Source organism: Chelonia mydas, chromosome 13, assembly GCF_015237465.2.
Source record: "Chelonia mydas isolate rCheMyd1 chromosome 13, rCheMyd1.pri.v2, whole genome shotgun sequence".
Taxonomy (NCBI): domain Eukaryota; kingdom Metazoa; phylum Chordata; order Testudines; family Cheloniidae; genus Chelonia; species Chelonia mydas.
In genome coordinates this window covers 1,941,104-1,965,016 of record NC_051253.2, presented here as the reverse complement: position 1 = coordinate 1,965,016, position 23,913 = coordinate 1,941,104, and the positions used below count along the sequence as shown (strand labels likewise).

At 48.4% G+C, this 23,913-nt stretch overlaps 1 protein-coding gene across 2 annotated transcripts; it reads left to right on the top strand.

Moving 5' to 3' along the window:
• Positions 1 to 1,726: 1,726 nt before the first annotated feature.
• LOC119567960 lies at positions 1,727 to 23,802 on the top strand. 2 transcript variants are annotated; one of them, XM_043527137.1, is made up of 13 exons: positions 1,727 to 1,841; positions 3,905 to 4,009; positions 6,281 to 6,436; positions 7,083 to 7,146; positions 8,007 to 8,070; positions 11,139 to 11,224; positions 13,620 to 13,796; positions 15,482 to 15,535; positions 16,216 to 16,386; positions 18,196 to 18,263; positions 18,683 to 18,725; positions 20,142 to 20,205; positions 22,314 to 23,802. In XM_043527137.1, exons 3-13 carry the CDS (start codon positions 6,318 to 6,320, stop codon positions 22,523 to 22,525), a joined length of 1,122 nt encoding a protein of 373 aa, XP_043383072.1. In that variant the 5' UTR covers positions 1,727 to 1,841; positions 3,905 to 4,009; positions 6,281 to 6,317; the 3' UTR covers positions 22,526 to 23,802. The 2 variants fall into 2 exon arrangements, with proteins under 2 accessions (XP_043383072.1, XP_043383071.1); XM_043527136.1 differs by lacking the exon at positions 1,727 to 1,841 and adding an exon at positions 1,880 to 3,622.
• The last annotated feature ends 111 nt before the right edge of the window (positions 23,803 to 23,913 follow it).

Sequence of the window (23,913 nt, the reverse complement as noted above, 5' to 3'; positions counted from 1 at the left end):
ATTTAAGTGAGTTTGCCAGCCAGTGTCGGGTGCCTACCGGGTTCAGCAGGGAGAAGAAGGCTTTGGGCTGTTGCACCTGCAATTTGTCTGCTGTTGGTAACAAATTGTACGTGTGTTTCATGCTGTTGCTGAGTGTGGGTGGGCTGCTGCGTCTAATTTGTGGGTGATTGGCCAAGCTAGTAGAGAACAAAGAGAATGGTGAGAAATAGAACCTGCCCCTGGGAGTCCATCTGAAGGGCTGGTGGACAAGAACGTGGTGATTATGGGATGGGGAGGAGGAAGGATTTTGACTGCCTGTGATTTCAGCTTTAGGAAGATTTTATGGGGGATTCCTGGCCTTTACCAATCCTATCCTGTTGTCATGGCGCCCTGCTGAGTACCCAGCGCTTGCCATTTGGTATTTCGGTTGAGGTTGCGTTTTTCTGGTCACAGTGAATTACAGGAGACCACTAGCCCAGATTAATTATTTTGTCTAACCTGTTACCTTTATGGATTGATTGTGGACACTGTACGAGAAAGATCCTTTGATTCTTCCTGGCAGGGCAGTAATGAGTCAAGAACACAGGAATGAACCACTCGCATCAGTGAGTTTTGCTGGTTGCGTTTTGTGTGGCATGCCAAGAGTGCTGTGCTTTGGGGAGTGGCTAAGTGAATAGTTATCAGAGCTACGTTCCATAGTCATTACTCAGGGAAAACACACATTGCTCTGGCGGCATAAGGACCTCAAGTTTGGTCCAATTCATTATTTTTTATGGATCAGTAAAAAGGGCTCCATGTTCTTCTAAGGAGATTTTCAATGTGCCTCCAGTTTGTCTCTGAAACTCTTTCATGTCCTAATATGGATGTTATTAGGGAAGATTATTCTGGGTACAGAACCAAGTGTGGCAGGTGCTTTTATCTAACAAAGCGTTTTAATGTGGGCTGCTCAGTTTCACCTCTGTGGGCCACTGAGAACTTCCATCTCTCTGTTCACATTACTCAGTGACCGCTGAGCTTTGCACAAGGAGCAATGGACAAGGAGGAAGTAGGAAGTCCATTTACGGAGATGTAATTTGGTGATACCTGAAGGCGTCAAACAGGAGCTGAAAAATAAACTGGTAAATTCTTGCTGCAGGCACAGAAGCCGCTTTGGTGCCATCTTCTGTATGTTCTTTCTCAAAATTCCCGTGTGATTTTCTCTACTAGATGCACTGGGCCCAATTTTCTCCACCCTGCACATAGTGTAGTATTCACCCCTGTGCAGAGTGAGTGTGAAATGCTATCCAGTCTGCATGGGTATAAAGCCTCCCTGAGGTGCAACACAATGGAGAATCAGGCCTACAATTTCTTTCCTCTGGTCCTTAATTCACATAGGTACCTTCTTAGTATTCCTGTATGGCCTGAGCTGTTATTCAGGCAGCTCTCTAGCCTTCTGTTCCCTCTTCCCTGTGTCCTTGTCTACACTGGGGAAATGAGGTATGTTTAGCATGTTTTTAAACACCACGTAGCACCTAGTGTAGACAAGGACAGAGGTGTTGAAAGGTTGTGGCCCCCTATACTTGATGTAAGTGCCAGTCTGTGCTGATGCAACATGACTGCGTTAGGGGTTCGTTGCTGTAACTCTGTCCATGGAGCATGAGTTTCTGTAGCGTAGACAGCGCCTGTCTCCTTGGACACCTTTTCTCCTTTGCGGGCAGGTTCCCCCTTTGCTCTGTGACATTGCACTGATCCTGAATGCTCTCGGCAGGTACAAGGACTGAAGATGATGAAGGTTTTGGGCCTTGTTCTCTGTGGCCTGCTGATGCCAATGCAAGTTTCAGGCACAGGACGCTGCATTGTCCCTCGAGAGTCATATGAAAAGGGTAAGTGACTCAGGTCATGTCAATCTTTACACTGTGTGGCAGGATAACTGGGGATAAAACCTGCCTCACCAGGCCCTTTTCATTCTCTTATTGAATACTTCTGCTCTGTTTGTTCTTGCATTTACTGATTTGTTTTGTGGCAGTCCCAAGTCCTCTGAACTCCTGTCTCCTTTAGGAAATTCAGACAGGCTACTGCACTGAAGACCCCTCTCCTGCCCATGAGTTAGGAAGGTATTTGTCTCTTCCTTTTGAGAGAGAGAGAGGCAACAGAATAATCTGCCCTGCAAGGAACATGGCAGTCTTGTCCCTTGTGAAATGAAAACGTCCCCAGAACACATTATTGGCCAAACTTTACAAAGCAGCCTGTGAAGTCGTGTCTGCAGGTCTGGAGATGCAGGTGTTTTTACAGATCCCCCAGATTTATGTGCGCAAATCTGGGTTTTTGTGTTTGCAAACAGCTGTGCAAGTGAAATTGCAGGCACAAATGTCAAGGGCCAGGTTGCGCGTCCTTTGAATAATTGGTTTCTCAAAGGACTCAAGGAAATGCTTTACAGTTTCCATTAGCAGAGAAATCTGGGAGCTGTACTCCGTTCTTGCTCTCTTCATTCATGGAGATGATCCCATTTGCTATGTCAGGCTGAGAGGAACAGCATATGGATGGGCTGCTTTGAGTCCCTGCTGGATTTGTGCCATTTTTGGACTGTGCAAGCCTCTGGGCCAGATTCTCCAATCTGCTAAAGCCAGTTGGAACTGTGTAAGCCTCACAAAGGGGCTGGAGAAGGCCAGTAGAGAAGTCGCTATGTGCAGGGGCACTCACATCTGGAAATCTAGTGAAGGCCAACTGCCTACATTCCCTGTCTTAAAGGGATGGAGGGGGGCATGGATGGGATGAAGAGAGGAGGCGCAATCCTCCATTGGCAAGAGGTCCTTGAGTGGTGATATGTTCGTGGTGTAAGCCAGGGCAGACTGTGCAGCCCCAACTAGCTCCGGGGCTGGTAGAGCCTGAATCGGATCTGCCCTGCAGCCACCACGCTCCAGTGCAACTTGTGTGTCGTGAAGGATCAGGGTCATTGAACTCGTTACCATGCAAATGATGGTTCGGAGTTCCTTAGCCACTGGCTCTGTGGATGGTGCCCCTGAGGGCAAAGCACAGATATGGGTCTGAGGCTCCACCAGTGCATTATTACTGCAGCTTTACGCTGCTGTAGATCTCCATGGATTTCAATGGACTGAAACGGAATAAGCCAGTAGGCCCAATAAACTAACCTTGTGTCAGTTTTCAGCAAGGCGTGCACTGCGCTGAACTCTGACGCTTTTCGCTAGGCTGAGAGAGTACTGAGAATTCTGAACGAGTGACGTGTGAGCACGCCAGGATCGAGTATTAAAACACCTGTACTATCGTACCTACAATTTTCCACCTGCCGTCACACATGGGAGTAAAATGACAGGTGCAGGTGGCAGAGATTTTGCTTCTTTTGCTGCACCCGTAAATCAGTTCATTAAGACACCTAAATCCTGTAGTCTGCAGCCACAATTGACGGAGAGCACAAGATCAGAGGCTGGGCTAAGATTCCTCTGTCTATTTGGCCTATTAGACTAGAGAAAGTGATGACTTAAACCACCTTCTCTTATATCCAACTTGAGCTCAGTGTCTGAAACAGTAGGTCTTGTGGAACGTTTTTCTTTACAGCTTTTGAAGAGTCAGTAAAGGGCCTCTTCCAGTCTGAAATGGAAAGACTCAAATTCCCAGGATTAACAATTACCTTATTCGCTATCAATGGGTGAGTAACGAAAAATAGAACCAAGGCTTCTGCACTATTAATATTCTGTATCTGTTCATGGTAGTGTGTAGAGGCCCCACTCTTCAACCAGGACTAGAGGGGGGGGTGGGAGGGAAGAGGAGGAGAAAGACGACTCCCTTAAAACTTTTCGCCCTAGTCACTGTGTTACGGGGTGTTCTTGGTCAGGTCAGCAGATAATATTTATGAGCGGGGCCCTGAAGCAGCCTCCCTGAACATCTGGGCCTGGTTTCCTTTCTGACCTACTCTGATTTCATTTTGCAGGTTGCATGTTGCTAAAGCCATTGTGCTCCCAGTGAAATCCGAGTACATTCCTGGAGTTGGAGTCAAGGTGGGATTTTCTGCTAAACTCAAAATCCTTGGCACTTGGTGAGTGGAGCTAGACTCTTTTTTAGTTCGTTTCCATGGTAGAAGGGAATTGAATGAGGGAAGCTGTCTGGGTGGATGGAGGTGGGGAAGCAGGAAACATCATGTTGCTTCAGAAAACTTTGCAAAAATTAAAATTCTGCACCTGGGATCCCTCTCCATGATGAAAACTTGGTGAGACTCAGACCCTGTAGCCCACAAGGCTCAGAGAACATCAGACAAAGAGCAAAAAAAAAAAATTGAAGATACTAGACTCTCTAATAACAAATGGCTTTAACCCAAACCCCCTCAACCTCTGTGCCCTGCCCATTTGGTGGCTCTGCAGGTCACTAATAGGGCAGTGGGAGGTCTCATGATGTATGGTACTTCTGGTCCCTTTGCTCTCGGATACTGCAGCGTCAGTGGCTACTGGGAATTGTAGTCTTTGAACTAGGACTCTGCTGAGAACAGGCCACCAGTCAGAAGGATACCACAGTCACCTGATAACCTTATATCTTCCTCTATGCTCTTTCCAGCCTCCCATCTTTTAGCCAGCATGCCGGGTATGTAAGATGTGATTAAACAGAAGTGGGCCTGGAATGAAATTTTGGAAGGCTGCAGAAATTCTAGGTATTTGAAAGGATTCATGCAGTTCCCATGTGAGAGTCAGCACCTCTGTATTTTAAGGCATTGGCTTCAGGCAGGTTTCTTCCTTCCATCACTACACTAACCTCTTAATGTGCAGGTCCTGGGCCTTGGAAATGTGCACTGTTGATTCAGTACTTAGTGTCTAATCACGCTGTTATTGGAAGCCCGGGTCCCTTTAGTGATCATGGAGAGGAGATGTTCCCAGTATGCTTTTTGTTCAACGCAAAGTGGCCAAATGCATATTTCCATTGACCATATGGTCCTAAAGAAGCCAGGAATCGCATGAGTTTGTGATTTAGACAAGTGTAGCTTTTCCCTTCAGTGGGACAGCAGTCTGTCATTACTCTAAAGGTAAGAGTAGGGTAGTCTAGTAAACTGCATTCGTACTTTGGGGAGTCACCGCTGAAATGCCCCTGCTTCGTGTTTGCTGTGAGCATTGGATCCAAGCTTCCGGAGGGTGTCCGAACAGTGATATCGGAGGTCACGCTCTGGCTGTGTGGGCAAAAATAAATGTCCATACTTCAGAATGGTCATTTGTTTTTTTAACATGGGAATTTAACTTTGAATATCTCACTTTCTAATGTTTGTGTTTAAAAAAACCTACAACATTCGCCTCCTTTTTACTTCTATAGTGACTCCCACTCCCCGCTCTCAACTTTAGCTCCAGATTCAGATTTTTTGCCTGGTAATATTTATTTTTTTAACATTTCAGAATCTCTCCATGACAGGAGTCAATTTAAAGCAGGTCTCTGATCTGCAGAGCTGGCTGGCCAGCTTCTCCCCATTTCCTGTGTCTCTTGCTCCCTTGGCCGCCAGCTTCTCCCTGTTTCCTGTGTGTCTCTCACTCCCTTTGGCTTGCTGCTTGAGCTTTCTCAGACGGTTGTCTTTCTCCTTCTCCTTCTGGGCTGGCTAGACCAGGTTTGTAAGATTTGGGGATAGGCTCCCAAGGACCGGAGTGGAGGCCCCATTTCATGAGTCATTGAAAACCGGCTCCCTGAAAGCACTGGTGAATCCGCTGCTGGGAACAATCCTGCCATGATCTCAGATGATGGACTAAATAGCCTATGTCATTTGTCTCTAATTTCTCCATTGATCACTTGTGATTTCCTGTAAACGTGGATTTGAGCCCAGGGCACCAGAGGTGAGCGTGCACTAACTCAACAATGCCACTGCCTGGAGCCTATAAACAATGTCCCCTACATTGTCTAAAGGAAAACCAGGGGTGGACTCCTCTCAGGGGGATCAAAGTATTTACTACCCGTCCTCACTGCGAAGCAAATCTACACATGTAATACTTGCACTCTTTAGGACCAGATTCTGCCATCCTTGCTCACATGGACGATTCCCCCTGCTATCAGGGGGGTACCCACGGAGGTGAGGTAATATGCACTGCGAGTCAGGGTGTCAGAATCTGGCCCTGGGTTATGACTGCACAGAATGCAATCCGAGGAGCCCTTGAGGGGTGGACAGTGAATGAGTTGATTGGTGGGAAAAGCAGTAGCGGTGGCAGGGATGGAAGGAAACTGGGTTTTGCTCAATGTACACACCCTGTATTTGGAAACAAGCCTCCATTTACACGGAGCAGATCACAGGGTTGCCGTGCTGCGTGCGAGTGTCTGTCTGTTTAATGTGTGTTTGTCTCTGCAGCTGGTCTGTCCTCTTATCTGGCCTGACCACCATCAACATGCGTGTAGACTGTAGTGCTCTCGTTCTGCTGCCTAAGTATTTGCCACTTACCACCAGCGTTGTCGTCAGGGATTGCCAGTGTGCTGTGGTTCTCAAAGACATCAGTATCAACGTGCTGTGAGTGCCGGTGTTGTGTGCTGGGTCTGTCAATATCACCCTTTCACTCGTCACTGGATACGTTTCCATTTCCTACCTAGCATCTTTACGTCTTACATCAGTCTTTATCAGCAGAATGGCTGAATTCTGTTGAGTTCAAGTAGCCAGAGAAATAGATTCCCACGTGATCCAGTATATCACGGTGCCATTGATTTAGATTCGTGTGGGAGCTCTTTGGAATGGGGACTCTCTCTTATTCTGTGCTTGTGCAGTGCCTAGCACAACGGGGCCTGTTCTCAGTTAGCCTCTAGACACTCCCATAATAAACACAATAAATAATTGACTCTGCAGAACCAGGATCCTGGCACACAGTGGAATGGCTACAGAATACAATCTTGATGGATTAAGCTTTAATTCACAAAACTCAGCTGGCCAGGGGACAGCACTGAAATTAGAGCTGTCCATTTATTTGTTCTCTGTCTACAGTAAGTGCCCCAAACTCATCAGCACTCCAACCTTTTCTATCCTGAAGGAGGGTCCCATTTAGGCACTGTTTAAAAACGTGAAATGTGCCTTGGACTGTTCCATGCTGATCGTGTGTCCCTCATTTCTCTCGTGATGCCAGTTTTGGGTTTTGTTGGTTTACTCTCTGTAATTTTGCATGCAGCGATATCCGTGCGAGCGTGACAGCCAGCCTAGGGAACAACATCGTACTGGCGTTACAAGTCAAGGTAAGTTTCCTACCCAACCCTGCCAGGTGCTCGCGTGTGGAGGAGTAAGGGTGATGTAAAGCATGCCCCCCCAGCACCTCTGGATGGCTAGTCCAGGCATGGCGAGGGAGGGGAGAGGCTTTGCAGGACTCCTCTCCTACCTCCCTGATCCCCCACTGTGAGCTGCTGGGGCAGAGCATTGGCTGGGACCTCCACCCCATTCGCTGGCCCGGGAGAAGTCAGCTGTCCTGCCACCTTTGTTAGGACTGCAGTAGGTTCGGTCTCCCTCTGGAGCAGAGACGGTTTTATGATGTTGCTTCCTCTTACTCCAGGCTCAGAGGTTCGCTCTAGCGTCACCCGCTGGTTGGTGTGTGTTAGACATCTTCCCGTGTGCCCGATCTGTAGCGGGGGTGAGGCCATCACACCCCCGGGTACGAAACCGGGCTCTGTAGCTCGAGCTGTAGAGACTCATGCTTCTAATCCTCACTGTGGACCAGGATGGCAGCTGTCATACCAGCCCTTGGTGTGAGATGGCAAACACATTCCTGCCGTCAGTTATTCCCCTTCCTGGGTAAAGGGTGGGAAGGTCTTTGTTAACACTGAGGCTGTAAGCTCCCCGGGGGATTTCCCCTCCATGCCTTGAGCACGGTGCAGAGCTTGATGAGTAACAGAACCCCTGTCCCCAATGATAATGATGCTAGGCAATGTCATGTGGCTCCAACCCCTACTTGCCTCCTTAAGAAAAATAAAATAAAATCCTATCCTAAGATTTCACTAACCTCCGTACAAATCTCAGGGACAGAAATACTGTTCGTGAAAATCACCCAGACCATTGCAGCGATTTCCTCCTCCCTGACTGGGTCTCTTGCTTTGTGTTACAGACCCCTACAATACTTTCAGCTTGTATTTCCTTCGGGCATTCAAAGATGCTGAGTGATATTAACTGTAAGTGCCACGGATTATCTTCCTTTGGGTTTTCTTTCTGTGTCCAGTAAGCTCCATGCAGGAAGCTCTGGGCTTTTGCCAGCCCATCCAGAAGCTCTACATGTATAGAGACCTGCTCCTGGCATTGCTGCCTTTGAGTAAGACGACCGCAGCTGTTGTATCTTTTGTTTTTACACAACAAACAGAATACGAGGCAACCACATGGGCATAGTAGGGTCCAAATAACGCTGTTTACTGAACATACACAGCATGCAAAGCCTACCTGCGTATACACGCTGCGGCTCGGGGTGGCAGTTCCTAGAACAGAGCCCAGTGAGCACAGCTAGAGAGCTTCCAGACTTCTTAAAGGAACACTGTCCTACTGCTGCCTTTGAGGTGTGGTGCTGGTGAAGGCTTTTGCGTGTGTCCTGGATGAAAAAGCAGACACGTGCTTATGTTAGAAATGTTACTGGAGAGAAGCAGACCCTTTTGTCGGAAAGTGACAGGCACAAACTTTGGCCTCATCAAGCGCAGAGCTGGAAATAACTGTGAGAAAAGCTGCCTTGGAAGGAATGGTCCCAGGTGTCCGGGGTTCTCTGCTCACGGCTTGGGCTCCTCCTTGTGGCTGCATCTGAGGAATAGCTCCGCCCGGTCTGACCCCCCGTCCTGTGTCTCGCTCACGCTGCAGCCCCTCTCCTGTTCAGCAGCTGCAGCGTGCTCCCTCTTTGTGGCTGGGCCCTCTGGCCAGTCACTGGGTTTTCCCCCTTCTGGGGTATCAAAGTCGCCCTGGACTGGCTGACTGGGTATCGTTTCCAGCAGCTGTCCAATCCAAGGCAATGCCACTTCCCCAGGGGCTGGCAGGGGAACCCAGGCCTGCCCACTACTCTGGGTTCCAGCTCAGGGACCCTCAAATCAGCTGCCAAAGTCTGCACTGTCCCCAACCTTGCTGCTGTTTCCCTGAGCCGGTTCCTACCCCACCCCATCAGGCTTCCGCTCCGCCACCTTCTGGGTAAACCCTTCCTTCAGGGCAGGATCCCAGGGCGTCTACTCTCCCCTGGTCTCCTCCTTTCCCTCTCTAAGCCGAGACAGTGACTGCTGGCTCCCAGGCTGCAGCCCCTGTCTGCCCTCCGTGCCCCACTCCGTGCTCCCATCCTCAGTCAGGGATTGTTTCAGCCTAATCCTCCCTCAGGTGTGGCCTATCAGATTACTTAGTCCATGCTGAGCCACACGAACGCTTCCCGGGCTAGTGTGGGGTGACCAGCCCATCACAACAGATCATGGTTGTAGGGGATGGCCAGCAAGGAGACGGACAGATGGCGTGCGGCACATCGCTGGGAGGTCAGCTGCCAAGCGTTCGAAGCTAGTGATGGACTGGGAAAGCTTCCGACCATTCTGCTGTGATGTCACCAATATTCGTACGTGAATGTTACTTGCTGACCCTATTCCTAAACACGGCACCAGCCTGGTGGAAAGTAAGAGTAAAGGAGCTTTTGTCAGGGAATACAAGAAGCGTTTCGGGGGGGGTGTGGGGCAGGACAGGATCCTCCCCTTTCTACAGTTCAAGGTATGTCTGCACTGGAGCTGGAAGGTGTAAATTTCAGCGGGAGGAGACTGACCCACGCTGGCTTCTATCCAGCTAACGTGCTAAAAATAGAAGCGTAGCCATGGCGGCATGAGCAGCAGAAGGGCTCACTGCCCCGTGTATGTACCTGTGCTCTCGGACGGGTCTGTATTTGGGGCAGACGGCTCCTTTTGCTGCTTCCGCGGCTGCAGCCACGCTGCTATTCCGAACACGCTAGCGTGATGCGAGTTAGAGCAGGTGTGTCTCCTCGAGCTGGAATTTACACCGAGCTGCAGCGTGCGCATGCGCTCCGGGTCTTACTACTCAGCCACTCCGCTGCAGCGTCTAAGGTCTATAGGGTGTAGTAAAGCTAGAATAGGGGCCTATATGGAGTTCCCCCCTCGCTGTCCTTAATGTTGCCTCGGAGAGGCATTACCGGATCTGAGCGCGGTCTGCACAGCCTTCCCCCATTGTCTGGTGGAGTGGTCATGTCTTTGCTTTGTCCAGGGATGGGTGGGGGGCTGTGTTGGTGGGGGATGCCGCGTTTTGTCACAAGACTGAATGGAGTCCTTTCCAGTTTGACTGGAATAGTAATCAGGGCCCAGAGTATCTCGGGAGTCTGTGGAATTCATCCCTTGCAGCAGAACTAGACTCCAGAATCTTCAGCTCACAGTGAGAACAATCCAGTTTCTATCCTTCATATTTGTAGAGAGAACCTTGAACATGTGACCAAGTGTAACCAATACCGTGGTGTCTGCCTGAGTCTACAGCCATCCTGAAACAATCTCTCTGAGAGCTTTGAACAGCCCCGTTCATCTCAGTGGGCGGTTGCCTTAAAGACAATAATCGACAACATATCAAAACCTGAATATGCGGGAAAATCATAAAACAAACTGAATTCAGTAACTACCTAATACATGACACAGGGCCTGCTGTTGTGACTTTACTTCTCAGCCTCACATTTCAGTTTACGATACACAGGCTTTCACAGAATTATCACAAGCTGCCATAGACTTTTCACTAAACTGCAGCACAGTCCAACCTCCTTGCTGCAGAGCTTAGGTCCAGCTTGAGGCAGAGTACGTAGGGGCTTGAAGATGACATGTATTTATATACTGCTTTCTGCCCCAAAGTATCGTCTCAGCCTCCCTTGCCTCAGTCGTTGACCAGTGTCTTGGCTTGTCTGGTTTTCTGCTTTGTCTAACTTCAATCACATGCTCTTTGGGCATGGAATGCACCTTTACCTGTGTTTGAAAATGACTCTGTGATGCATGTTCTCTCAGTTCTGGGCATGAGAACAAGGTGACTCTCTCTTGGAAGAGGGGGTTCTTGTGTCTCGGTGTCACTTATATCTAATTCTGACCAAGTTTATTGGAGACGATGTTCCATTGATTGGAACCAACCTCCTATCTTTAAATTTATCTGGAGTTTTGCTGAAATCCCAGCTCAAGATTGTGCATCTTCCATGTGCAGTGATTCTCCTCCATGTTTCTGGTACATGTTGTAAACTTTTTTCCTTTCCACACAGGTGTATTCCCATTTGAGAAGGGAAAGCTCTTGTATGTGGCTCAAACTCCAAAAGTAAATAACCGGTACATTGAAATTCCTGTACAGGTAAGTGTGTCGACTCTAGGTAACGTTTGAGACTGAGATTTCACAACTTTCTTACGCTGGATCAGCCCTGAAACTCTGAAAGGTGTCAGAGCTTTCTTACCTTCTGTGATGTTGGTCAGAGAAATGAGTGACAGAAAAACCTCAGGGTAACTCGTCAGCTGTCAGTGTAGCCACAGTCTCACATAGGGATCCATTCTGCTGCCTTATTCATGTCAGTTAGCACTTACTCATCTAGACCCTGATCCTGAAAAGACTTAATAGCCCACCTTAATTGATTAGTCTCGTTAGAGTTGGTATGGCAACCATTTTCTCATGTTCTCTGTGTAAAGATATATATCTTCCTGCTGTATTTTCCCCTGCATGCATCCGATGAAGTGGGTTTTAGCCCACGAAAGCTTATGCCCAAATAAATCTGTTCATCTCTAAGGTGCCACAAGGACTCCTCGTTCTTTTCACTTCCTTAACTCCTCGCAGTGCATAAAGCTAAGTGCCTCCATACGTCTTTGCAGGATCAGGGCCCTGTGCTTTCCCGCTGTTTTTCTTGAATGAATTATGTGATCTCTAGCAATGGGGCAATTCCCGTGAGTAAGTGCTACTCAGTGAGAGTCAGCAGAGCAGAGTCAGGCTCAATGAGGAGTTTACTACTCAGTGGAATTGAAGAGGCAGGATAAAGATGTGAAATAAAAGACCCACTTAGCGACAGAAGCAAGAGGCTTGTCCTGTTGCGAGGTTCTTGTCACTGGACTATGGTAACGGGCTTCCTTTGTCAGCAATTTTTTTGTTTCCTGATGTCAGCTGGCGTGAAGGGGGCTAAAGACTGAGCAGGAGAAAAAGCGAAGAACAGCCTTGGTCCTGCTGAGTGACTTGGTGTCTTCCTGACACCAATACTGTACTAATTATGTAAGGATCCAGCGTTGTCACTCTGCATGTCACGCTGAAGCCTGAGAATGTGAGAGTCAGTGTAAACCGATGGAAACCACTGTGCGAGCTTTTTGTTCAGAATGTCACCAGGTTCACTCGTCCCTGGGTTTTGCACTCTGTAAACCATCCAATTTTTAAGTTCTAAGCCATTTTGACTTTACAAATGACACCCATGTGACAGAAAGGCAGGTATCTGTGCCTTACCTAGAGACCTAAACCATTGTGGCAGCAGAGATCACTCACACCATCCCCGCCCTCACTCTGCAGCTAATTTGCATGCAACAATTTAATTGGTTGCGTGAGGAAACCTGTACAGTGCAGGGTGACTTGGCCCAACTGCCCCGTTCTTACAGCAAGGGCTTTCCGCTCCTCGTTAAAACCCAGCAACCTTCCCCCGCCTCAGCAGAGTCCATCCTCAAATCCACGGCAGCCCAGCAGAGTGAAAGCGAGAGGGTTGCTCTGCAGATAAACAAACCTAATTGATTCACGGCTCACAGTTATGTAGATAGGAGATAACGCACATTTTGTTAACAGCGAGGATACTTAACCACTGGAACCGGTTCCCAAGGGATGTAGCCGATGCTTCGTCACTTGAAGTCTTTACGTTCGGTTGGGTGTCTTTCTAAGAGATGCTGTAGCTCAACCAAAAGTTATGGGCGTCCAGGCAGGAAACAGTAGGTGAAATGATCCGGTCCTGTGCAATGCAGAAGGTCAGAATAGATTATCACAGTGGTCCCTTATGGATTCATAGATTGCAAGGCCAGATGACGTGGTTTAACCAGCCATACAGGACTTGGCATGGCCGATGGCCATCTCTCTTGTAACCCACACTTACGCATGGTGACTCTCTGTCCCCCTCTCCTGCCCGGGCCACATAGAGGTGTATGAGTCTGACCTGGGTCTTCGAGTTCAGGCAGTAGAGGCCCATGCTTTTCCATCCCAAGGTCATAGTTTCAATCCCCTCCCCTATACAATTTACAGCCGAACTCCCAGTCACACACTTTGCTGTCCTGGGGGGGGAAAGGGGGGGGTGTCTCATCCTCCTGCAGTGGCCTCCACTGGCTCATGGTTGTGGAATTTGTACCTCCCTTACTAGCAAAGGTGAATCAGGTTTCTGGCAAATGATTTTGGATCATAGGGTGGAGGGTGAATCCTCTCGTTCTGCTCTGTATGCCAAGGGCACACCTCCCAAAGGACCCACACTTTGAGGGTCTTTGCTCCTCTCTGCACAGATTTGGTGCCCACACCCGCCACTTCTATTGCTGGAAATTATTCATGTCAGTGCTGAAGGATCGTGACCTGAGGCTACGGAGAGTGTTATATGCACAGGAGGCATGAATCCCTCCCCTCAATACTGCATGAGTAATTTCTTTGTCCCTCATTTTGTGCCTTTGTCAGTTAGAATAATTATTTTAGAGTCACAATTAAGGGGCTTTTCATTGTGTTAAGTGGCTTTTCTGATCTCTGCTTTCAGATGGAATACCTGGACGACAATGGGAAGAAGATCCCCATTCCACCCCTTTCGGAGGACTTTGTGATACTGCCAGAAATGAATTATACATCTGAGGCCATAGGAGAGAACGTCATCTCTTCTGTCCTCTCCTACACAGTCTTCAAGAAACCTCATTCCTTCTTTTGTACCCCTCAAACGGTGAGTGATGCCGTCACTGGAATGTCAGGGCGTTACTGTGGAGTCAGGGTCCTCCACCAAACGCTTCAGCCTCCTGGATCAGCCCGAGAGGCTCCTGACTTTAGGAGTCCTTTCCTAAGCACCTGCTTATCTCCTGTTTTCATTGGCCCAGCAGGGGGAACTTTACAGAAAGACATGTGTTAGATCATAGCACGCTAGCGCGTGCCCTGCTAGCATATGTCTGTCTGCTGGGGCTGGGAGACTCGCTCCACGCTGCAAGTAGACATACCCTTTGAGACCAGGCTAGAGTGCTGGGTGGGATAATGGGTAGAGTGGGACCGCATTGCAGTCACTCTAGCTATAGTGGTGTGGCCACTGCTGGTTCGAGGACGTTCTTGAAGCAGGATCTCTGAATGAAAGGTTTTTGGGGGGGTAGAGTATAAAGGGAGTTGGAGAGAACCAGAGGCATGGGGCATAGACAAAGGGGAAAGCCAAGGGAGGGAAGGGGAGGTCAGCCAGGGAGAGGAGGTATGAATGGGAAAATTAAGGGGGGAATTCAAGGGAAGACCAGGGAGGATTAAGTCGGGAGTACAGGCAAGAGGCTGAATATATGCAAACGAGGCAGTGTGGGTTCATTAAATACGCATGTTTTATGCAAATGCTGAAATGGTCTAATCTCCAGCTTTCTAGGCCTGGAGCCGTATCAGGTATGGTGCTGCCTCTGTGGGGTTTGGAGATCTCTGTGCAAAGCTATGTCCTTACTGATGCAGCTGTTTGTTCTTCGTTCACCTGAAACGGGTTGGATTTTGTTAATTAAAAGCCATAGAAAGCCTGGGCTAGGGGGAAGAACCTACAGAATATGGTTAGAATAATAAAAAAAAAAGCCTATGGAGAAGAGCCAAATAGCACTGAAGACCTTTACTGACCCTCCCAGGTGGGGTTTCCGTCCTTGAAACTCAGTGCAATACACAGAGCTTAGTGGGAACAAGGACAGAGATCAGTTCAGCTAAATCCTATGTTCACCTGCTCATACCCCAGCAGGCGTGACTGGGAAAATAGGTTGGTTCCAAAACTCACCACGCTGCCTGTGATGGCAAAGAAGAACCTTCCTGCGAAGCCTGACAAGATGAGGTCAAACTGTACATGAGCCGCGGTTGATTTAAAATGTACCCTGGTTCCCTCTAGTTCAAAACAGCTGGTACTCAAACGCTCTTTGGAGCTGGGGTAACCATGTACTCCATGTTCAGAGGCAGCCCTGGGGCACAGAGCCACAAGTCTCGTCACCCCAGCACCGGTTGTGCCCTCTGCAGCACCTGTACACTTCACCTCTTAAAAACATAAAACAAAAATACCCATTCCCTGGGCTTCATGTGGGTGGAGTGGCCTTCCCCCTGAAGGAGGAGGAGGATGAGACCCAGTGCTGGGGAAGGTGCTGCAAAACCTGACGCTTCCAGCTGACTATTAATTTTTGTATGCAGTGTTGTGGTAGCTGTGTTGGGCCTAGGATATCAGAGCGAGATGGTGGGGGAGGTGATATATTTTATTGGACTAAGTTTTGTTGGTGAGAGAGACCAGCTATGGAGCTTATTCAGAGCATGACGTGAAGAAGAGCTCCATGCAGCCTGAAAGCTTGTCTCTCGCCAGCAAACGCTGGTCCAGCGACTGACGTGTTCTCACCCACCTTGTCGCATTCATTTTTGTTTCAGTTTCTTGACACTCTCTCCCTGGAGCTGATCCTCTCTGAACTGATTGTTTCCAAGGTGAGTTCCCCTCAGTCACACACTGATCTTTTCTCTGTCGGACCAAATGTCACATTACTTATCCCACTGCACAACAGACCTTGCTGATGTCTGAAGTGTTGATTCCGTGCCGGACCGCATAGGGGCCGTGGCACCTGGGGCCGTGGGCTCTTGCTCCCGGTGCTGCTGTTTGGGTTTTTTTGTCCTAGCTGCATGGACTGATGCTCTTGCACCCTCTGAGAAAAAAGCAGCCCCTCCAGAGAGAGGGGAGGATTGTCCTACTGCAGCCTGGGCCGTGACTGCTGAAATGGAAAGCTGCAAGCTCTTGAAGAAAATTGGCTCATCTTTGTTGGAAAGAAACAGCCAGTCGGGAGAGGAGGCAGTGTTTGTCAATAGAAAACGGGGGCAAAGAGGGTGTAAGATTACACGAATCTCCATCCCAGTGAGGTGTTGGGGCTGATGAGACTTCTGAGATCACACAAGCAGGACAATCAAAATCTGCATTTGCTGGTGTGTCTCTGGGGATTACACAGCATCTACTGCTCCACCTACTGCAGGGGCTCAGAATAGCTCATCCTGCCCTTGCTGTCGCCTGTCGTTTCCTTGTCTTTCCTCTCCAAGGTCCACGGGAGGGCCCACATCAATCTCGCTGTGTGTGTTTTTCTGGTTAAATCTAGTCCCTGGCCCCTCTGTCCTTACAGTGCCCAAACTGCACTCCAATCTCTTCTTCACTGCTCATCGTTACCAAACTAGTCAAACCTCTGATGGTCGGTCTGGATGTGAACCTGTGTGCCATGAATCTCACTCTCAGCCTGGAGATAATGGATAAAAAGGGAACCAAGAAACCTGTGCTCCTCATTGCTTTGAAAGCAGTAAGTACTAAGATAGAAAGCTCAGATTTCGTCTCAAAGGGTGAAAAATGGAGGAGCTGCTGCCCAGTGGATACTGGCTTTCTGTATGCAGAGGCCGACGGATGGGTTTGGGTTTACAGCAAAATGTCATTCATTCACATAGATGCGTAGGTGCTCTGGGTCTGTGACGCGAGTGATTCTGCAGCTGGAGGAGCAGCATCTTGCTAATAACTGTGAAAGCTGAGCATTGAGCAATGGTTTTCAGTAGACCCCAGCTCTGGTTAAGAAGAGCCTCTGAAGAATGCACTCTGCTCCAGGCCATATTGAATAACCACAGTCCAGCTTCCAGAGCATTGTCCCATCCTTGTGAATGAAATGTTATTGCTTTCCAGCTTTAAACTTCATACACAGTCCCAGGGAAAATCCATCATGCTGCGAGAGCTGAGATTTGAACCCTGCGGTTAGACAGAGCCTGGCTCAGGAGGGGCCAGTATCCCAGGAGGAAATGAGACCTTGTCCGTGGCACTTTGTGCCTGTGGTGTGCGCGTGGACTGAGCTGGGAAGCAGCATGTTTCTCGCAGCTCCGTCAGGTCCTGCGGAATCCAAGCTTGTGTGTCGTTAAAACAGAGGAGTGTGCCCTTCCCGGCCGCAGACCAGGCCTTCCGAACGTGGGCAGACTGTGACCTGACGCAGAGCTGGTGCCATCTGACTGCACCGTCTGACAGAATCCAGGGGGCCTCTTGGCCCAACCGTTCTGAGAGGAGCTAACTGCCTCCGTGCAGCTCAATAGGGTGTTGACATTGAAGTGCCAGGAAAGCATTTTAAACTATCCCTTCCCTGGTCAATGCAGCAGAATTACCCAGCTACCCTGGGAATGTGGGAGTGTCTTGGGTTGTGGGAAAGATCTTGGGCCACTTGATTTTCCCTTTCTGCCCCTTGATGAAAGTAATAGCAAGGTGGCAAGAGAAGGCTTTTGCTTACGCTTCTGAGTGTTTGCCTGGTAGCCGTGAATTCACAGTGACCATTGTTGGCAGGGGTGAAAGTAACTTAAAGGACTTACCGGTACTCCGGAGTCCTGAGCAGGAGGGTGTGGCCTCGACCGGAAGAGGTGGGGCCTTTACATACCCGGGCCCTTTAAATCAGGATTTAAAGGCCCCAGGGCTCCAGCTGCTGCTGGGAGCCCCTGGGCCTTTAAATCACCCCTGGAGCTACCAGCTGCAGAGGCACCTGGGAGCCCCGGGGCTCAGGGGCAATTTAAAGGGCCCCAGGCTCCAGATGCCGCTACCGCAGCTGAGCTCCGGGCCCTTTAAATCACCGCCGGAGCCCTGCCGCTGCTACCCCAGGGGCTCCGGCAGCGGGGCTCTGGTGGCTCTTTAAAGGGCTTGGGGCTCCGGCCGCTGCGGGGAGCCCCAGGGCTCCAGCAGCGGGGGTTGAGGGGTGCTTTAAAGGGCCCAGGGCTCCCCGCAGCGGCTGGAGCCCCTCGCCCTTTAAAGCGCGGCCGGAGCCCTGTCGCTGCTACCCCAGGGGCTCCGGCAGCGGGGCTCAGGTGGCTCTTTAAAGGGCCCTGGGCTCCGGCCGCTGCGGGGAGCCCAGTGCTGTTTAAAGCACCAGCCTGGGGAAGCCGGTCCGGCCCGGCCCAGCGTACGGGCTCTTGCCAGTACATCGTACCGGCTTACTTTCACCCCTGATTGTTGGTTTCCTTTCTCTGAGTAACTTAACCCAAGCAGAGAGGAAGTGTCTCTGCTGTATTCTGCAACTGATGGTCTGTTCTCAGAGCTCAGGTGCTGACACTCAGATCAGCTGATTTCGTGCCTTGTTTCCTCCTTGCAGAAACTCGGCTTGGTTGCCACTCTTCAGCTGGTTGAAGGGAAGGTTCAATTCACTGCATCCCTGGACAGGTATCAAGTCTTCCAAGTATTTTATCCAGAATGTGTTCATCTTAAACAATAGGTTTCAGAGTAGCAACCGTGTTAGTCTGTATCCGCAAAAAGAAAAGGAGGACTTGTGGCACCTTAGAGACTAACCAATTTATTTGAGCATAAGCTTTCGTGAGCTACAGCTCACTTCATCGGATATGAAGTGAGCTGTAGCTCACGAAAGCTTAGGCTCAAATAAATTGGTTAGTCTCTAAGGTGCCACAAGTCCTCCTTTTCTTTTTTCTTAAACAATAGGATCCTGAGCAGAAGTGATGGGCAATGAAGAGAGCAATGTGGCTCCCTTACCACCTGGATTTTAGGTTTTTAGATATTTGGGGACCTACACTATGGGCTAACGATTTTGTGATTGGTAAGTCTGAGCTGGTTTCTTTTTTCCACAGTTTGCATTTCAAGCTTCTTTCCTCAGCCGTGGGCCCCGTCAAGGTAAGTCCTTGCTTGTATTAATGTCTGTGGTATGCTAGGAAGCAGAAACAAATATTTGTTAGAAATCAGGAGCCTGATTCTCCACAGCTCCTTTACATCATTCCAGCAGGATACTGGCCCCCGGGGGAACGCGGCGGCTGCTCATAGCTCAGAGATGGGGAGAGCACTCTATTGTAGTCACCAATATAGGGCATGGGGGAGCAAGGAAGAGGGCACGGCTAGGGTTCTGTGTGCTCCAGTTATTCTCTGCCACCCATGGCCCCAGGGGCCTGTATCTATGGCTCAATGAACACTATGTTCTTACCAAACTTTATTATTGTTGCCTTAAATGAAGATTTTTGTTGGAAGGTGGCGGGGAGTAACCACCCACTGCAGGTTTCTTACATAGTCTTTCACCATTGTATTTTGCTCAGAAGACCTGTGTTTTGCTATTCCAGCTAGCTAGTGGGGCAGCCTGGCATTTTTGCATCCAGAACAAAAGGCTTTAAATGATTTTATGAAAGCTCTGACTGGAATTTTGAATGGTTGTATCAGTTTTCCTCTGTCTGATGGGAAATAGCACTGCATAAGCGTGCCTGGGCTCTGTGGCTTTGAGGGCAGAAAGTGCCCTTTGGAAGGGAAAGCAAGAGGGATATTGGCCCTGGCTGGGGAGGATGGGCATTAGAATACTGGACAAGTCATTGCTGCTCCCACGCATCGAACGATTCTTTCTCCTTTGAAAAATGTACAAACCCAGCATGGCTTTGGTCAATGGATCACTGTGTCTTGGCATTTTATACTGCTGCCTGTCACAGTAGCCTCTGAGCACCTTTCATGTAAAATTAATAGGAATAGCAAAGTCTCTACGGGACTTCCTGGAGTCACTGGCACGTCTTCCTTTTTGGGGTAAAAGACTCTGCTGGGGGTAGGTGTTTTGGGAGGTGTGTGGGTAGAAGAGGGGGATCAATGCTGAGTGTGTCATTCTGCTGTGAGTATCATTCTGGATTAGCTTCATCTCTGGAAACTTATTCCACAAGTGGAACTCCTTGACCCAGGCTCTGTCCCCAGCTCTCACATGCTTTGACCTCAGCTTTGTGATCTCCATTGTCCCAGTGAGGTGCAAATGTCTTTGTGGTTCATAGATGGAAATTTGGTCTGTAACAGAGCTGGGGCTTTGATCCATTAGTTGCTTTGAAGGTTAGGACTGAGGCCTTAAACTGGCATCTGAATCTGATTGGGAGCCAGTAGAGGGACAGGAGCATGGGTCTGAAGTGCTCACAGAAGCTTAAATGGATCTGTTAACTGCACTTCTAGAAAACAAATATATTGATGTTCTTCTAGGCCCAGCTGAAATCCAGTTGCTGCGAGATCGTTTGGGTGACATCTGTAGAAGTTTCATGTTGTTGATGTACTTACTAAGTCATCTCTGTGTTTCAGATTGTACGTTTTCATGAGCCCCTGAGAGCTTTCATCCAGAAAATTATACTAAAGGAGATCAACTGTAAGTCCGGTTAGATGTTTTCTTCAGTGATTTCTTGTCTGCCAAGCACATAGTCTACATCTCTGTGTGTGGGGGTTAAGTGATCACAAATGCCTCATGCATTAATTCGCAAAAGGCTCTCCCTGTCTTCCTAAGGTAGGCAGGCAGGACACATGCTGCTGCCTTCATTAGATGGTGACTGTAAGAAAAGGAGTTATGAAATGGAGACTCTTTGTTTTTTTAAAAAAGGGCATTTATGGGAGTGAAATTCCCTTCTCACTTGCTCACTGTCTTGAGAATTCCCTTTGACAGGGCTGTCCGAGAGAGAGAGAGCCCAAAATCACACAGGAAAGCCACTTGAGAAATGTAAAGGCTCCCGCAATCTGCTTACTGAAATTCCCTCTAAAGCTTTCCTCTCCCATACAGCTTCCTCCGACCAACAGAAACCCAAGCACTAAACCAGTAACGAAGCTGCGGCATAATGGGCTGCTTACTGCATCTGTACATGAATTCTGGACTCTGTCCCCTCCCACCTCCATAGGTCCTGCCTTGACCGTCTCTTTATCATGTCCACTAGTTATGTTTTATCGTTTAGCTGCAAGCTCCTGGGGCAGGGAGTATCACTTACGACGTTTGTACACTGCCTGGCACCTGGGCCTGGTTGTGTCCCTTGGGCGCTTCTGCAGTATAAATATTTAATAATGGGGTGTGTATAGTACCAAACACTGAGGCCCAAATTTTCCAAAGTTCACTTTGGCACATGCCTGATTTCTATTTGTTTAAGACCAGATGTGTGCACCAAATCAGGAACACACATGAGTGCCCCTTTAATTTGGGCCTAGAAGCTGGTTCTTCAAATCACGTCTTGATCCGCCTCCTTCTAAGGATGGGTGTGGTTTTTACAAGGTTTTTTGTCCTCTAAGCTAATTTGAGTTTGCAAACTGTATACGAGTTCACTAACCGCCCTGGGAACACCCTGCGGTTATATATCCTGATACGTTCACTCATTACAAAACCCTAGTTAGAGTGTTCATGATTGGTAGCTTCTCTGATTTTGTGCCTTTGAGAGGCAGCCTTCTTATATGCCTCTGGGCAGTGGATCTCTAGGTGCTTCCAGAGAGCCATAATCCCTGTACAAACACTGGACCACTGCTCGCCTGTTCCATGTGCTAGGCTGCAGATTGCTTGCAGCCCAGATCTGTAGCAGCAGCAGTGAAGTGGTCCCATAGCAGAGATGCAAAGCCATGTCCCAAATTGCGGGGTTTTGAAGAAAGCCCATGGAAGCAAGTGGAATAGATGTGCTGGGTTTTCCTTGTGGCTCACTTGTCACATTTAGGTTCCAATCAACCCATTGCAGAAATGGAGTTCATGTTTCACTGAGAAGCTGTGGAAAAGGGCAGGATGGGAAAAAATGAGAAAATAGGGTGAAAAATGGAGCCCATCAGCGAGGTAGACAAACTGAATTGAAAAACCCAGGTACAGTGTCTAAATACATGTCCTGGCTGGAGGCCACACATCCGCGTTCCCTGGATGGAGGGCATTCAGCTGTACCAGCCTAGCTTCCTTTCTGCCATGGGGTTGGGTTCTTCTCTCCCAAACACAGAGCCGTAGGTATCCTTCAACTAGAATACCAAAATCTCTGACCCACCTTGGTGTTGTATGGGATAGATTTAAATGACAGGGCAAATGTGATTGATCTCTGGGCCCCTGATCCTGCGAGCTCTCTCTGCCCACCTGGATCTCCCAGTGAAGCCAGCACAAGGAGACTAGTAGGATGAAGCCTGAATTCACTTTGAGAACCCCATAAGCCCAAAGGAAAATGTGCCAGGTTTTCCAGGAGATTTACCCTGCTCATAGCATGGGCAGTCACCAATCTGATCTGAGTGAGAACCAAGCAAAGGGTGCATTTCTCTTGTCTAACATTATCTATATCACTGTAAATGCATATGGCTCCTGCAAACCTGAAAGACCTGTTCCATCCACCATAAAGCTTTGCTGATCACTCCCACCCAACCATTATATTGTCTCCCAGTGCTCAATGCTATGATGATTAAACTTGGCAGATATGTGAAATTCTGCATCTGGCTCCTTGCAGGCTGAGAGTGCTGAGATGTGTTTGTTTGTTTCAGTTTATCTCCACTTAGGAAAAATCCCAATATTTAGAGCACCAGGATTGAAGCCCAGCATTGCCCATTGCCACCCTTCTAAGGTAAGGCTTCTGAGAGGTGTGAAATCTGTTCCTTCGGCACCATATCACTGCCCCTTGATACTCCTCTGCAGCATCTGCAATGGGGAGGTTTCTTTAAAAAAAAATATCAGGTTACAAAAAATGTACATTTGAAGATTTGCAGCTCTCATATCTTTTAGGAAGCCATCTCCTGCCCCTAAGCGATAGCTGGCCCTGGGCATTTTTGCACTGGGAGAATTCCCCAATGTTTCCACATGCCAGTCTGGCTCTTATTGTCCATAGAGATATACTACAACATTGTAGCAGCCATATTTTAAAGGGATCTCCACCCAGCCAGCTTTGCATGTACAGTGCATTTTAGCTGCTGCTTTCTGCGTGAAAATGCAAGCGAGAGAGACTTTTCACACCATCTGCTTTGTATGTGAAATCTACCACTTGCTTGTGGATCTGACAGAGAACAGAAAATCGCATGCCTGGAAACCACATCTTGGAAATGCTGATTTCCTGACTGGCCATAACACCCATGAACATGCAGGGTAACCTCGTAGAAGGCGTGTTAGCTGGTTGTGTCACAATGTAGTCTCACACACAGGCTACTAAATGAGCAGCTAATGTGACTTCAAAGGTGCTAGCTTGCATTGATATGGGTGTTAAGAGGACTCTTCAATTGTATTAAGCTAACACAACTGAAAAAATCAACCCCTTTGCCTGAGTAGACATGGGTTGGTGACTGCTGCATTTCCTTTAAAAGCTGCAGTATTAACTATAAATTCAGTTTTGTAAAGTGCTTTGGAATTCCAGGGCTGTGAAGGGTGCATACTTGGTAAAAAGAAAATTTTATTCTCCTTCTTAAAAGTCTTAATAAAAATCACTGAATTCTTAACTCTCTCAAATTGCTTTGTTTCCAATAGTCACATCTGACCCTAATCAGGTTAAATGTTTCCAACTCTCTCACCACATTGCTCTGACAGTAAATCCATTACTGTGCAACCCACTTCATTGAACAGCTGGGAACGAACTCACTGGGTGAAAGAATCCGTCCTTTGGAAATGAGCTGAGAATTTCTCCTTTGTTGTTTCAGCGCTGTCTTGTGTGCCATAACAAACTCCATAAAGGGTGATGTACCAGGCGAGTGCGGTGCTGACTCACCTCTGACACTGAGGAGAGAGGAAGAAACAGTGGCACAAATGAGGAGGTTTAATTCATGGGTTTTTTTTTCCAAAATTTTGATTCAAGCTTTTTACTCTGGGGGAAAAATTGCCCCATCTGCTATGGAATTTCAGTTGAAGAACTGCAGTAGATCTGATAGTCTCCTTGTTACTTTACAATACTATTGGATTTGCTATTTTTCAAATCAAATCTGTCTTGAGTGATGAGTTTCAGGGAGGGTTTGGGACATGGTGGTTATTGTTATATTACTTTCCTGTGTTAATAAATCATTCTCCTTAGCCTGTGTGCTGTGTTCATTTCACCCCACTGCAGGATTCATAGAATCATAGAATATCAGGGTTGGAAGGGACCTCAGGAGGTCATCTAGTCCA